This window comes from Bubalus bubalis, chromosome 7 (assembly GCF_019923935.1).
Source record: "Bubalus bubalis isolate 160015118507 breed Murrah chromosome 7, NDDB_SH_1, whole genome shotgun sequence".
Lineage (NCBI taxonomy): Eukaryota > Metazoa > Chordata > Mammalia > Artiodactyla > Bovidae > Bubalus > Bubalus bubalis.
In genome coordinates, this window is record NC_059163.1 from 29,128,494 (window position 1) to 29,144,554 (window position 16,061).

General features: G+C 35.9%; 1 protein-coding gene across 7 annotated transcripts in view; it reads left to right on the forward strand.

The window, feature by feature from the left end:
• ANKRD17 (ankyrin repeat domain 17) overlaps window positions 1-16,061 on the forward strand; it is a 166,172-nt gene that overhangs the window by 13,474 nt on the left and 136,637 nt on the right. The window contains exon 1 of one of the 7 annotated variants that reach the window (XM_044945789.1): window positions 15,672-15,731. The exons of the other annotated variants lie outside the window; for them this stretch is intronic. Coding sequence (XP_044801724.1) covers window positions 15,687-15,731 — 45 coding nt within the window. The 5' untranslated portion in view covers window positions 15,672-15,686. Of the gene's footprint in view, window positions 1-15,671; window positions 15,732-16,061 lie in introns of those variants that run through there. 7 annotated transcript variants of the gene reach the window in all.

Genomic DNA, 16,061 nt, shown 5'->3' on the forward strand with positions numbered 1-16,061 from the left:
TCACTACCTTCAGGTCATTTTGTGTAGCTTAAGTTTCTGATCTTTTGTTATACCATCACTTAACCTGTGCTGTCTAGTATGGTAGTGACTAGCCACATATGGCTAGTGAGTGCTTGAAATGTAGCTACTACAACTGACAGTCTGGATTTTTAATCTTATTTAATTAAATGAGCGTTTGTGGCTACCATATTGGAGAATGAAGGTCTAGAACGTTTCTGTCATCACAGAAAGTTTTATTGAACAGCTCTGCCTTAGAGTGTTAACTTCATCTACAAGGTCTGATCATTGGCTTACCAGCATTATGTTCATGTTTCATCCTGTTATTATCTGAATTGTATTTCCTCAAAATTCATGCTGAAACCCTAACCCCCAGTATCTCAGGATATGGTTGTATGTAAGAATATGACTTTAAAAAGGTAATTAAAGTTAAGTCAGGTCATGTGGATGTTCTCTAATCCATTCTGACAGGCATCCGTATAAGAAGAACTGTGGACATAAAAAGAGACACCAGGGATGTGTGCATGCAGAGAAAAAGCCATGTGAGGACACAGTGAGATGGCCATCTCTAAGCTAAGGAGAGAGGCCTCAGAGGCCTACTGACACCTTGATCTTGGACTTCTGGTTTTAATAACTGTGAGAAAATAAACTGCTGTTGTTTAAGCCACCCAGTCTATATATTTTGTAAGGCAGCCCTAGCAAACTAATACATAGCCCGTGAGAAATAAGAAATAGAAAAATGAGCACAGATAACTTCCTTTTGAGGAATTGACCAAGAAATTGCAAACATAACTTCATGTTATATCCTATTGGCCAGAGCTTAGTTATGCATCTATACCTAAGACCTAGCTCTTGCTCTGTGTCCATTATACCCAGATATAACTTGTGGGAGAAGTGTTTTGCTAAAAGAAAAAAGGGAATGTGGATATTGAAGATAATTAATGTCTTACACAAGTATAATTTTAGGATTACATTGTTCTTATGGCTAGCAATATAAGAAAAAAAGTCACTCCTAGTTCCTGAAATAATCTTTTTGGCCTTGCTTGGGTCACATGTCCATTCCTGAACCAGCAACTTCAACTATGGAAGAAGATTTTTGTTCAGACCTCGATCCTGTCTTTTCTACTCCATCTAAGATGTAGACAAGGAGAGGTTGTTCCCACTTGAACCTCATGAAATGGTTTCCCAAAGTGACTGTTTCTGTTGCCAAAAAGGTGATATAGGAGAATGGGAAGGGAAAGGGTATTGGACATAAGACCTCCAAATTATACCTTGAAACTTCCTACCTCACTCCACCTTTGTTGCCATTACCTTGGCACTTGCTGTTTTCTTACTTAGACTTCATATAGCAGCTTCCTAATTTGATCTTGCTCTCTTCTCTTATCTACCATATTTCACTTATTATTCATGCAACATTTAGGCTAGTCTTTCTGAAATGTAAATTATCATTTGACTTCTCATTGCTCTTAAAGCCCAAACTTCTAAGTTGGCTGTAAGGTTTTATATGTCTACTCCTTGTTGTTCTAGCCTCATTTTATATCACTTTCAGTGCATTCTAATCACACTGACCTTTTTCTTAGAACATGTGGACTTTCTCACTTGGGGTCTATTTACTTTCTTTCCAGGATGGTCTTCACTTGGCCCTTCATTTCTTCTCATCTTTTAGGTTTCACCTTATATATCCTCTGTACAGGATTGTTTGCAGGAACTTTTCTCCCCTACTTTTTTCCACCTTCCCTTTCAGCTTTTTGTATGTACCTGGGTAGATTTAACTGGGGTGAGAAATAAACAGCTCTGTTGCTCTTTGACAAAGCTTTATTAGTATTAAATACTTCAGTGGACTCATATCTTTTTCTTACCACTTTAAAAGGAATTTGTGGGTAGTAAGAGTGGGGGAAGTTTGAGTGTTTTAACATCCCCAAATTCCTAACAGCTATTGTTTTATTCATATGTCCATATCAATTTTAGCTGTTAGGTTGCACCTTTTGAAATTGTTTTTTGTACATCACAAGTCATCAAAAATATGATTTCTGTGGTTCAGCCTAATGTGTTAACATGTCTTAGAGGCAATTCTTCCGTATTGATCTTCAAGAATTTGGGATATTGTGTGTTTAACTTGTCAGATGGCTTTTGTAAATTGTCATTGAATATGCCTATTGAGATTTTAATTGAAATACATTGAAATTTGGATTAATTTGAGGAGAGATAGATGTATAGTACGAAACATTCCTATCTTGAAAATATAGCATGCCTGTATTTTTCAGGTACTTTGTCTATGTTTAATAAACGTTTACCGTTTTCATGTAAGTTTTACACATTTGTTGTGGAGTTTTTTCCAAATTATTTATAGTTCTTATTGCTATCTTGAATGGTATTTTTTCTTCTGTTACCCTTTCTAATTTAGTTATTTTTGGAGTCTAGGAACATATTGATTTTAATATTTTGATCTTTGTGTATATGGCTACTAAACTTAATTCTTCTAAGTCAGTTTTTTTTTGACTAAAATGCTATATTGAGTCCAATAATGATTGTCTTCTTTTTTTTAGTATGTACATCTGTGGTTTTTTTTTTTTTTTTTCATCTGTGGTTTTTCTTTTCTTGTTGCATCAGTTTCGAACACTCCCAAAATGCTGAATAAAAGTAATATAGGCTATCTTTATCCTTCCCTTGTAATGGAAGTGCTCTTCGGTCTCCAGGTATAATCCTATATTAATTTTGGCTTCCTTGGTGGCGCTAGTGGTAAAGAATCCTCCTGCCAAAGCAGGAGACGCAGGAGACATGGGTTCGATCTCTGAGTCAGGAAGATCCCCTGAAGTAGGAAATGGCAACCCACTCCAGTATTCTTGCCTGGAAAATTCCACGGACAGAGGAGCCTGGTAGGCTACAGTCCATGAGCCGCAAAGAGTTGGGCACCACTGAGTGACTGAGCATGCATGCACGCATACACATACTCCCTTCTTTATGAGCTTCCCTGGTGGTTCAAATCAGGAGACCTGGGTTCGATCCCTGAGTCAGAATGATCCCCTGGAGAAGAAAGGCTAAACACTGTAGTATTCTTGCCTGAAGAATTCCATGCACAGAGAAGCTGAGAAGCTTGGTGGGCTACAGTCCATGGTGTTGCAAAGAGTCAGACACAACAGAGCAACTAACACTTTCACTTTATCAATTTAATGTATCTCTTTCTCTTACCCTACTAAATAGTATCAGAAAAGGTATACTGAATTTTATCAAATGCTTTTTGACATCTATTGAAAAGATAATTATTTCTTTCTTCCCCCTCCCAAGCTATTCATATAGTGAATTGCAATAATAAATTTACTAATATTAAACTGTGTTTGAAATATTATGATGTAGTTTTAACATTCTGTTGGGTTTGATTTTATTAACATTTTAATTTGTATTTTCTATGGAGATTATTCATTTCATATTACAGTTTTAAACTTATTGGGAGAAACTATAATTTCAGTCTTACATCAGTCTTAAAAAAATTGTGCTTTACAGATTTAATTTATATGTAGCCTTTTCCTTTTAACCTTATATGTTTTATTTTTAACTGTTTTGCCATTGAGCTGCTAGAAGTTTGATCAAGTGCTTTATTTGATCCTTTATAGTTAAATAATTGTTTAGTGGTTTAAGTAATTTAGTGTGTACTTCTTAATTTTTTATAATTAAAATAATTGTGGCTACCAATACAACATAAAATTTATTATTTTAGCCATTTACGTGTACAGCTAAGTAATGTTACGTACGTTCACATTGTTGTGTAGTAGATCTGCCGAACTTTTTCATCTTGTAAAACTGAAATTCTATACTCATTGGACAACAGTTTTCCATTTCCCTTTTCTCCAGTACCTGGCAGCCAATGTTTACTTCCTGTTTCTATGATTTTTGACTAGATACTTCATATAAGTAGAATCATATGGTACTTGTCTTTTTGTGACTGGCTTATTTCATTTAGCTTAAGATTCATCCATGTTGTATCATGTGACAGCATTTCCTTCCGTTCTAGGACTAAATATTCCATTGTATGTATATACTACATTTTGTTTTATCCATTCATCCATTGATGGACATTTGAGTTGCTTCTACCTCTTGGCTATTGAGCCTCTTAATTTTACATTTAATTCATGTGCTTTGAATTTATATTGACTTTGGAGGAAGATAGGAACTTAGTCTTACGTTTCCAAATAGTTAATCAGTTGATTTAGCTATTTCATCATCTGTCATTTCATATATTTAAATAATAGAACGATAGACTGGATTATACCTGCTCAGTACGTGCATCTTTATATGTATTACATTTGTATAAGCTTAAGGTCCTTAAAATTAGTTGTTAGCACTAAGCAGTTTCCTGTACTTTTTAATAAGTAGCTAACATCCATAGGATTTTATGGTTAACAAAGTAATTTTCCATATTTTGCACTTTACTTAGTGGTCTTTTTAAATCCATGTGTGTATATATATATGTACGTATGTATATTTTTCTTCCTGTAAGCCGGCATGGCTTCTTTCTTTCCTTTCTTCCCTCCCTCTCTTCCAAATTTCTGCTGAAGAAGTAAAGGTCCTTTCAGCACCAGCATCTATGTTGTTGTTTAGTTGCTAAGTCGTGTCCGACTCTTTATGACTGCATGGACTACTGAGCTGCCGGGGAAGCTACCAGCATCCAGTGTGCTGTGCTTAGTCACTCAGTCGTGTTTGACTTTTTGCGACCCCAGGACCTTTTGCCCACCAGGTTCCTCTGTCCATGGGGATTCTCCAGGCAAGAATACTGGAGTGAGTTGCCATGCCTTCCTTCAGGGGATCTTCCCAACCCAGGGATCGAACCCAGGTCCCCTGCATTGCAGGAGGATTCTTTACCATCTGAGACACCAGGGAAGCCCAAGAATACTGGCATGTAGCCTATCCCTTCTCCAGGGCATCTTCCTGACCCAGTAATCGAACAGGGGTCTCCTGCATTGCAGCTGTATTCCTTACCAGCTGAGCTACCAGGGAAGCCCGCCGGATCTATACCATGTTCTTATTGATTTGTGATGTTGCTAGTCTTAATATGCTGCCTTTGAACTTGAACACCTCCATACACTTTTAGGGCAGGATCAAGAAACTATGGATGTGTTTTAGTTCTCTTGCATTATCATTCTAGTGTTCTTTAGTTTTGTTTCAGTATTTTAAAAATATATTTCAAATAAGCCAGGAATAATTTAGTACTTATGCAGTTGCTATTTAGGAAATGCAAAAATAGAAGAACTGCTCTATGACCTGAGACAGACAAGTCTTAATTGTACTGAATCCTTTAAATTAAACCTTGGCTGAAGTATGCAGCCAAGTATGCAGCCAAACTGTGACTGATGTTTATTTTTGTTTGTTTAATGTTGGTGGAATCTTAAAGGGAGATTGCATTATCTTTTTTTTCATCTTTTTCTATTTTTTTTTATTGAAGTATAACTGCCTAATACTGCTATGTCAGTTTATACTGTACAGCAAAGTGAATCAGCTATATGTATGCATACATCGCTTTTTTTCTTTCTTCCCTCTTCCCCCATCCCCCTTTCTTTGGATTTCCTTCCCGTTTAGGTCACTACAGAGCCCTGAGTATGCATTATCTTCTTTCTGTTTTTATTAAGTCATGTAGTAAGTATAAATTGTAAACATTTAAACAGTAGAGGAAAATAAAGTATGAGTCAAAGCTCCCTTCTTCTATAGCCCAAGGTATAGATTTTAGTCACCAAGTCACGTCTGACTCTTTTGCAACCCCATGGCCTGTAGCCCACCAGGCTCCTCCATCCATGAGATTTCCCAGGCAAGAATACTGGAGTCAGTTGCCATTTCCTTCACCAGGGGATCTTCCTGACGGGTGAATTCTTTACCATTGAGACACCAGGGAAGCCCCCAAGGTATAAATTTTAAGTGTATACATTTCATGGCTTTATATGTATTTGCACATACATGTCTGCACATGTATCTGTATAAGCAAATTTTTGTTTTATATAAAGGGGGTCATTATATAGATATTCTGAAATTTTCTTTTTAAAATTAATAATCTTATCATAGACTCTTCCAATGTAAATGCACATATTGATTATCTTATTCCTCTTAATGGCTGAGAAATGTTCCCTTGTCAGGTATCATGACTTCCCTGATTTTGTTGAGTGTTTATACCCAGTGTTTTGGTTTTGTCCAGTGTTCTTCCATTACAAATAATAGTGCAGTGGATTCTTTTTGATATGTATCTGTGTGTGTGTATGTTTGTATTTTAGGATATATTTCAGTGGTGAAAGTGCTGGACCAAAGGTACATGGGTCTGTTTCTGTAACTGACATTTTATTATGTGAATGAGCTCTGTATTTTTTAAACTATAGTGGGTTTTTAGTGGTTTAGTATGTTTTAGAATGTGCTATGTCATATGTCGGGTTACAAGCCCCATTGATATCTAGTCTCTGTGGATGTCATTCTCCGTTAAATGTTTTATCCATTAAGAGACAGATAAAATATCACCTCTTTCCTGAAAGTATTCATAACACTTAGAACATTGGGTAATTATAACCCCAATAACTAATATTTTAATGAGTGCTTACTATATACTATAATTATGTATAGTGTCTTATTTAATCCTCACAACTCTAAGAGGTAGATAATACTATTATCCACAGTTTGTAGTTGAAAAAAAATCAAGGAAAATAATAACTTGCTCAAGGTCACAGTCAATGATGGAAATAGAATATAAACATGAGTAGTCTCACATCAAAGTCTGCTTTTTTTTAACTGGTATAGGTCACTGGTTCCCTTCTGTTCCCTGATCTCCCTAATAATTGGCTCAAGAGATATTTGGTATAAATTATAGAACTCACTAGCTCATTTTATCTTGTATTTAGGTTGTATTTACAGATCTGTGTGAACGACGTCTTTTTCTAATTTATGACATACCTCTGGGTCATTATACATAAGGCAATGGCAACCCACTCCAGTACTCTTGCCTGGAAAATCCCATGGACGGAGAAGCCTGGTAGGCTGCAGTCCATGGGGTCCCTGGGAGTAGGACACGACTGAGCGACTTCACTTTCCCTTTCATGCATTGGAGAAGGAAATGGCAACCCACTCCAGTGTTCTTGCCTGGAGAATCCCAGGGACGGAGGAGCCTGGTGGGCTGCCGTCTATGGGGTCGCATAGAGTCGGACATGACTGAGGCGACTTAGCAGCAGCAGCAGCAGCAGCTACAGTAATAGCCCTGGTACGTTTAAGAGTTGTTTAGAACACCATAGTATAGAACTGCACCCCACCTCCTTAAAAAAAAAAGACTTTATTGGGGTGTAGTTAATGTTGCTCTGTTCTGTTACATTTTGTTATTTCTCTGAGTCCATCTTTAGCAAAATTCATGTGATCCTGAGATGGATTTCATAGATTGTGAGTGAATAGTATACTATTCTATACCTTTTCTGGAACATCAAATCAAAATACATAACTTGTAGATAAGTTGTTAAGATGTGAAGTGAGAAGTACACTGTCTTAGACTTACCACATGTCTTAATTCATGCTGTCAAGTAAGTGTGATAGGCAAGCTGAATCTCAGAGCCTCACATAAAAAGGACATCATAATACCTTCTTTTGGGTGGGGGGTCAGATGAGATCATTGTGTCAAAACATTTGTGAACTATAACAGTCTCCATAAATACTAGTTTTTAAAACTGAGGTTTGAGGAATAATGGAGAGCATTGTGAATTGGGTTACTGTTTAGTAGTATGTTTGGCTATTTTTAAAAAGTACAATTTAAAATCTGTAATTAAAAAAATTTTGACTCTATTATTTTCTTTCCTAACTCCTTTTAATTTGATTATTTTATTAATTCATAGATTGCCAGTAAAACTCTTTGGCTGTAATTGTGCATGTGGATTAATTTATTTTAGGTGGAGTCAGTGTTAGCATAGGAAGTGGGATTCTGTAGTGAAGTGTTAGTCACTCAGTCATGTCCTATTCTTTTTGACCCCATGGGCTGTAGCCTGCCAGGCTCCTCTGTCCATAGAATTCTCCAGGCAAGAATACTGGAGTTGGTTGCCATTCCCTTCTCCAATTCTGTAGTGAAGATTTTACAAATGATAGTTGTATGGGTTAGATGATCTTTTAGGATTATATTCAGAATTCATTAGATCTTTAGTACTTAAATAGAATATATTCTTCAGTTCCTCCAGAATTTAATATTTTTTACTGCTTAGCCATACTGTTAATAAAGAGGGAGAGATAAGAGTAATGGGAAATGCAGCATCCTTTTCTTATTCTTATCTGCTTTTCTGGGAATGATGAAGCAAACCATATTTTGATGACTTCTCTGCTATAAGCTTAGCAGGTGATTCAGTGGTTCTAGATAAACTGGCAAAGTATAAAGCAAAAATCTGACTATACTGTTTTCTTAAATCTCAGAATCTTTAAAACATAGCCCTAACTTGCTTTGTGGATTGGTCTTTCATTTGTACCTTTCCTGCTTTGCTTTTCTTACTCTGCCCAGTATTACCATCTCCCAGTCTGAGATCCTCTCCACTGTTTGACCCAGCTTTCTGGCTACAACCCAAACTCTGATACTGAATTCTCTTAGTCAGAACCTAGTTCTGGAATATATTTTAAGTTGTTAATGTGTCTTAGGTATGTGGGAGGTCGTTCCATATGTAGAAGTTCTTACCTACTTTAGCCTTATCACCAGATTCTCTTATTATCTTGTATCCAAGACATAAAAAACATGGGCTTGGTATTGCAGCTTTTTGTCTTCCATGCATGAGAAACTTCGTTTTGTTTCCCACAGAGCTCAGAAGAACAGAATAGCAAGAGGACCCATTCATTGAGTCTTGAATGTTAAGATTCATAAATCTTAATCAAATACTAAGGTCTCTTGACCTCACTTCTAGAAGCAGAAGTTTCCATAAAAATATTAATTGAAGGGTATTCCAGTTTCATTAAATCCTAGACATGTGAATACCTGACAATTTCTGTACCCAACATAATATTACATTCCATTATGAAATAACCCATTGCCTTTTATTTTCCAATATTTCTCCTGGAGCGGAGGGGGTGCAGGGGGTGGAGGCATTGTATAGAAAGATTTAATTCAAGGTGGGAAACTTGCTTTTGTATCCTGCTTTAATACTATGTGACTTTGGGAAAGTTACTACTTAACTTCCTTTTGTTCATCCATATTGGAACTAATAATTTTTTCTAAAGAATGGAGATAATGTAAACATCTAGTACACTATTTTATGTATTGGAGGTATTCATTACTTGGAATTTTTGTATTTAACTGTAAATGTAATATTTGAATGAAGTCCTCATTGTTCTTTTACAATCAGGAGCGGTTTTCTTTACCTTTTATAGCTCCTGGATTTTAGTTAGATTCTGATGAAAACTGTGGACCTGTGCTCCCTCACATGTACTTAAATATATTCATACAATATTTTACAGATTTTTTAGTAGGATAAACTTTTGAGGCATAGGTCTTTGAACCTTGGATTATTTGTATTAGCTGAAGAGTACTAGATTTCATCTTTCATCCATTGAGATCAATGACCTTCTATGCTTTTTATCATCTCTAAAATTAAACAGTAAACAATTCCTTCCATACCTCTCCCCAAATAATCATGTCAAAGATAAAGAATTTTTCTTCCAGAAATTGACACTATATAACCTTTCAAAGGATTTTCTTTGGGGATGTAATAGATTAGAACATTTTAAATCACTACCCAAAATTTTCCTTCCTTGTTCTTTTTGAAATCATTGGAATCTTAACTCAGGGGAAAAACTTGTTGAGAGATAACTCGTTTTTGTATCTGCCTTTTTTCCCCCTATAGGTATGATAGATGTCTTAGGGAATGATAAGATATACTTAATATTTATAGCTATTTCCTCATTCTATGTTCAACACCAAACTAAATTTTAATTTGACTTCTTCTGGCTTATTTTACAGTTTTTGTCTTTTCTTTTAAATATGGTGCATTGATTGCATTCCTTTAACTTTCTTTGTTCCCAGCATCCCACCTAGGTTATTTAAAGATTGAACTAAACCACAGTTTTGAAAAGCAAGAAACAGATGTTATTACATTGGTCAAACTACCTTAAAGAGGAGCAAAAGGACCTCATTAGCTCTTTAACTTTGTGTGTACTCAGATGTGTGTGGGGAAGAAGGGAAGAAGATCCAACTTTAGGCATAGATAAGTCCAGATTTGAATAATATTATCAGTACTGGTTTTCTCACAACATTTTTACTTTCCTTTTTCTTCTTGAATTAGTTTTATTTTCAGCTAGGCAAAGATGGCTGCCAAAGGAGAGGGGGCTGGGGTATTCTAGCCAGTGGTGGCTGGGAAGACTCACCTCTACTCAAATCACATGAAATATTTTCCCCACAGACATGAGGGATTATATTACTAGAAAAGTGGGCCGGGGATAAAGCATGTTGAATAGTAAAATTACAGTTCACAGTCCACTACAGGTACCATCAGAGGACCAGAAATTTTGAAGAAGATAGAAAGCTCACGGGATCGCATTGACAGCAAAATCTCAAAGGAAACTGGAACTCAAGATACCAGAGGTAAGCTCAGGTTTTCCTAGGGGAACCTTGGAAAGGCTCCAGGCTTGGAGTCAACAAGTACAGAGAACAGTAGTAATTGGGTAATAATCAGGAATTTTTTAAAGAGTTACTTGCCAGAGTGCTGGGTTAGTTGGACCTCCATCCTCCCCTTCCTCCAATCTAAACAGCTCTGGTGGCAGTGGTGCCTGCCCTCAGGCCTGAAGTCTAAGAACTGTTCTCTTTTAAGAAAGTAGACTAACAGTTCAGTAGGACATCTGAGATCTTGGAATCTGAGAGAGTAGCAGAGGCACTGAAGCTTGCTTCTACAGAGAAAAGCACTTTTGGTGGATCCCGGCAAGCTTACTTCTTGTTTAGGTACCTTTCTGGGGTGCCTGCTTATCTGTATGCCCTACTTAAATGGTATCACACTCCCATTTAAGTGAGACACCATTTGCAAAAACAAGTCCGAACAACATCAGAGAAAGCCAAAAGTAATCTTTTATAAGCCAGTATAAACAAACAATTGAGGAGAATCAAGATGGAAGACGATTAAGAGGAATGAAAGAACAACTGACCTCAGATAAAATTCCGAAGAAAACTTCAAAGAAAAAAAAATGTAATACTTATTTTACTAAGATTTAAGAACATGTTGCAATGATTAATCAGAGTTTCACTGAAAAAGTGGCAGAGAACAAGAAAAGATTTTGAAAATTACAATGATAAATATTAATGAGTGGGTTAAATAACAATTTAGCATTAATTAAGACTGGGTTATTGATTTTGCGCTAAAGACGAAGAACTCTAGATATGAAGCAAAAGAAAAAAGATCTGGAAAAATGGAGAGGTATGGAAAATATATCACAAAGTTTTCACATCTGCAAACATTAATTCTAGAAAAAGTACAGAAAGTGGGAAGGAGACAAATATTGAAAGAAATAATTGAAATTTCATGAGCTGAAGAAAGATAAAAAATTTCAGATTAAAGGAGCCCATCTAGTACCACGCAGGATGAATGAAAAAAGACCTACATCTAGACACATCTGGTAAAATTTCAGAACTCTAACATAAAAAGAAAATTCTCAGTTACTGCCAGAGAGCGGGAATAAAAAATGGAAAATCAAATAACTGAAATCTTAGGAGCCATGCTGAATGCTTGAAGACAAGCAGTATTTTCACCATTTAGGGAAAAATAGAGTCAGACACGACTGAGCAACTTCACTTTCACTTTTCATTTCACTTTCATGCATTGGAGAAGGAAATGGCAACCCACTCCAGTGTTCTTGCCTGGAGAATCCCAGGGATGGGGGAGCCTGGTGGGCCGCCGTCTATGGGGTCGCACAGAGTCGGACATGACTGAAGTGATTTAGCAGCAGCAGCGGCAGCAGATTTGCACCTAAATTTTTTATACTGTACATTTATCATGTGAAGACAAGTAAATTTTTACCCTTAGAAAAAACTATGTATCTTATATAAATATATTTGAGATATTATTATACAATGGAAAATATAATCCAAGATAGATAATATGGTAGTAGGGAAGTGTCAAGGGAAGAAACCGGTAGCTACAGTGGCAATCTTGGACCTTCAAAAAGAACTAAAGAGAACTAGAAGAAAATTCTTAGACTACATGGGCACTTCTCATTCATCCAGTAATGTCTAAATGATATAAAATTGCATTTCATTCAGGGATTAGTATTTACCTAGTCATGTTATAAATGCAGTTAATTTTTAGTTTTTAGAATCAACCTGCTGCTGCTGCTGCTGCTAAGTCGCTTCAGTCATGTCTGACTCTGTGCGACCCCATAGACAGCAGCCCACCAGGCCCTGCCGTCCCTGGGATTCTCCAGGCAAGAACACTGGAGTGGGTTGCCATTTCCTTCTCCAGTGTATGAAAGTGAAAAGTGAAAGTGAAGTCGCTCAGTCGTGTCCGACTCTTCGCGACCCCATGGACTGCAGCCCACCAGGCTCCTCTGTCCATGGGATTCTCCAGGCAAGAAGAGTACTGGAGTGGGGTGCCATTAGAATCAACCTAGAAAATATATAAAATAGATTTAATTATAGTTGTGAAATAGTTAAGGAGTATAGTTATAAACTTTCATAATAAAAAAGTGTTATAACCCTTAAAATTGGGAGATAGAGGGCAACAAAGGAAGAGTCAGTGTCCATTTCTTCAGTGGGCGGTCAATAGATAACACATAAAAATTAATAAATCAAGAAACAGAAGTCAAGTAACAAACTTAACAGATATTGAAGTTAAGCTTGTAATCACACTACAAATCAGTTAACAATGTAACAATGTATTGCTATTTTATTGCAGGCAAGTAACAAAAAGATTTACTGTTCATCTTGTGCCTTTGCAGTCTTTGAATCTTTAAAAATCCCACCTTCATGCATCATATTTATAATATTGAAAACATTGCAGATGTGTTGTATTTACCTAGTTAGATAATGATACTTTTATTTATAAAGTAACAGTCCAGGACCACATAGTTATTAGAAACTATGTGAGGTAGAAATACTGGACACGTGATTAATTCCGGGAATTTGGGAAGTTGCATAGAATATATGAATATTTTTATGTAAGATGCATAAGTATTTCTTCACTGACTTTCCCTCTTGATTTTGTATGTCAATTCTGGACTCATTTCCATGATTCTGTTTTTAAAAAAAAAGTTTGTTAAAAATTTAGATGTATTAGAAAAATTTGAGTCCTTCCCACCAATAGCCCTAAATAAAATGACATTTTCTCTGGCATACTGAAGACTGGGATTAGAAGCATGGTTTGTTCATAAGAAGGAAGTCATGTGATCAGGGAGAGCTACAGCTACTGGAGACATGATTATCTTCTGGAAGAACTGGAAGAGTTGAAAGATGGGAATAGAAATGGCCTTTGTTGTCCTTCTAAAGATGGGTCTTATGTCCCTGACTGGACAATGCTTATTGAGTGAAGGAATTAATTTTATTTTGATACCACTTCAACTTAAAGATAGGTTGGCATTCCTGTTTGTACTGTACATAGGTAAAATGTTTTTTGAAAGCCTAATTTTAGGAGTGTTGCATCAGAAATATAATTTGGGAAGCGTATTTCTAATTGTATGTTTTTCATATTTGATTTTAAAAATCATAAAATCTTATGCTATTATATGTCTTTAAGTATTGAAAGTGTAAAATACAAAAGACCCTAAGACCTATGTACATTATAATGATTCTACTTAAATTACATGTAGTTTTCTAAGCAAGCTGAAGTTCTAAAAAAAAAAAAAATCAACTTATGCAAATATATACTCTAAAAATATTTTATGAGAAGTACTTTTAAAAAGAAGCATTATACTGGAAATCGGGGAATTTGTGTAAGAGAGTTTACCTGAGCATAATATATTTGGCAGTTCTGTTACACTTTTAAACACTTTGTAAGCTATTAGTTTTTCAGTGGCTACCATTTAAACTATTAATTACTTTCACAGAGAGATGTTATGATACATGTTCTTGAAGAGGATGGAAATTATCGATTGGTGAGGGACCTTTTGAAAGATATGAATGTGGTTTAAGTTTGCTTTCATAAAACATAGTAGTAATTTCATAAAATATGCTAATGTTTATCTGTTACACACATAAAAGTTGTAAATATTAACTTCCGTTTACTTATATTGTGTTAGTTTTTGTTGGCGATTTGGTAGTAAAACTAAATATTTTAAATTTGTGAGAGAAGTTGAAAGTAATGGTAACATTGCTTCTAACATAGCTATGTTGTGGGATATCCTCCTGATGACCAAAGAGAGTTACAGTGAATGAAATCAGTATTTATACACACACACACACACACACACACAAGTATATATGTGTGTATGTATGAGGGTGCTTGTATTTGGATTCTGTCTGTAGATCCACCTTGGAAACTTTAGAATGTCACAGTTATGCTCTGAGATTTTCCTTTTGTGAAGACCCCTGAAGATTCTGTCTCTAGTCAGGATCAGATTAGTGGAAAAGGGACCTCGCTTTGCAATTTTTGGCCTAGTTTTTTGAGAACATAGGCAATTGAAATGCAATAGATTTCTTAGGAGATGGATTATGAATCTGAAAGAGTACTTGCAGCAGTTGCGTGCAGGCAGAACTTTCAAGATTTGTGGTGAACAGATAGGCCAGGAATAGCAGAGCGGTAACAGGCATCGTGACAAAGCAGACTGATGGAGCTTGTTGCCAGCAACTCCAGACCGTCAAACAACCAGAGAGATGAGATTGCAAGGTTGCCTACATAGTTTTTACATCCTGATTATCTTCCATGCCTTTGGTACTATTGTAAGTGACGTGGAACTGTTTGTTATGTCCCCTGGAGTAGAATAGTTGTCCTTTAGAAAGGTAGTAGATTGGGTTTGGGCTTGTCGTTCGTTGTTATTTGTGTTTTGTCCTCATCCTCTCTACTCTCCCCACCACTGTGTCTGTGGAGTGATGGTAGGGAGGTAGGCTCTGTGTGTGTGGGCGGGGGGAGGCGGTATATTTATTTTGCAAGTAGATACTTACTCCTTTTAAATACAGGACATTTAATGTATTACTCACCAAATTGAGAGTGTTTTACTGTCAATAGATTTAGCCTATTTGAAACAAAACCCAAAAACATTGAACTTATTCCCATTATATATGTACTGGTTTTTCTTTTTGAAATGTTGTACAGACAAATTTGGGAGGTGAACATTCACTAAAAACAATAAATATCTTATCAATTTTGTATGAAAGTGAAAATATTCATCACTAGACCCTGTTGTGAAACACTAGGAAAGAATGAATCCATGGTGTGGCCCATGATGGGTGGAGACAAGAAATGAATCCATGGCGTGGCCCATCATGGGTGGGGACAAGAAACGCAAGGGTCCAGCAGGCACAACTGTAATTGCAGATGTGAGAGGAGGGAGAGCTGCTTTGTTTTTACTTTGCTTAGTATATTACTTATATTTGGACAAGATTGTGCTTGTATTCAGTTCTGTTCTGGATGGAATCTACGTCTGGATGAAATATTTGTTTAAATATAATAATACTTTTTGTACTGTTCTTAGTGGAGTTTTGAGTTTTATTTATTAGATTAAAGAAAAATGGAAAGGAACTATTTATCAGAGAAGATGGAAAAAAGTCATTGAAGATTTTGATTTTAAACTTTATGAAGAATCAGGATCAAGTTTTTCTAAATAATAGACTCTTGAAGGTACAGTAACTTTGTCATTCTATATCCACTGTGTAGTATAAAGCCTGTCACCTAGTAAACACTCAGTAAATAGTTGTATAAATGAATGATAGTTATAATGGTCTTTCCAAAAAAGTTTACTGGAGCCTTTTTATCATGTTAGACTTGAGAAAAATTTTATTTAAGAAATAAATACTCTTTGTCATGTTTAGAATATACTACTACATGGTCTTTGCATGATTTTATGTATGCGAGTATAATTTTATATATCCTTACTTAATTCTTTGTTACCTAAGCCTTTTAGCTCTTCCTCACATATCTAAAAACCTGTCCAACTGTTAACATTTATTT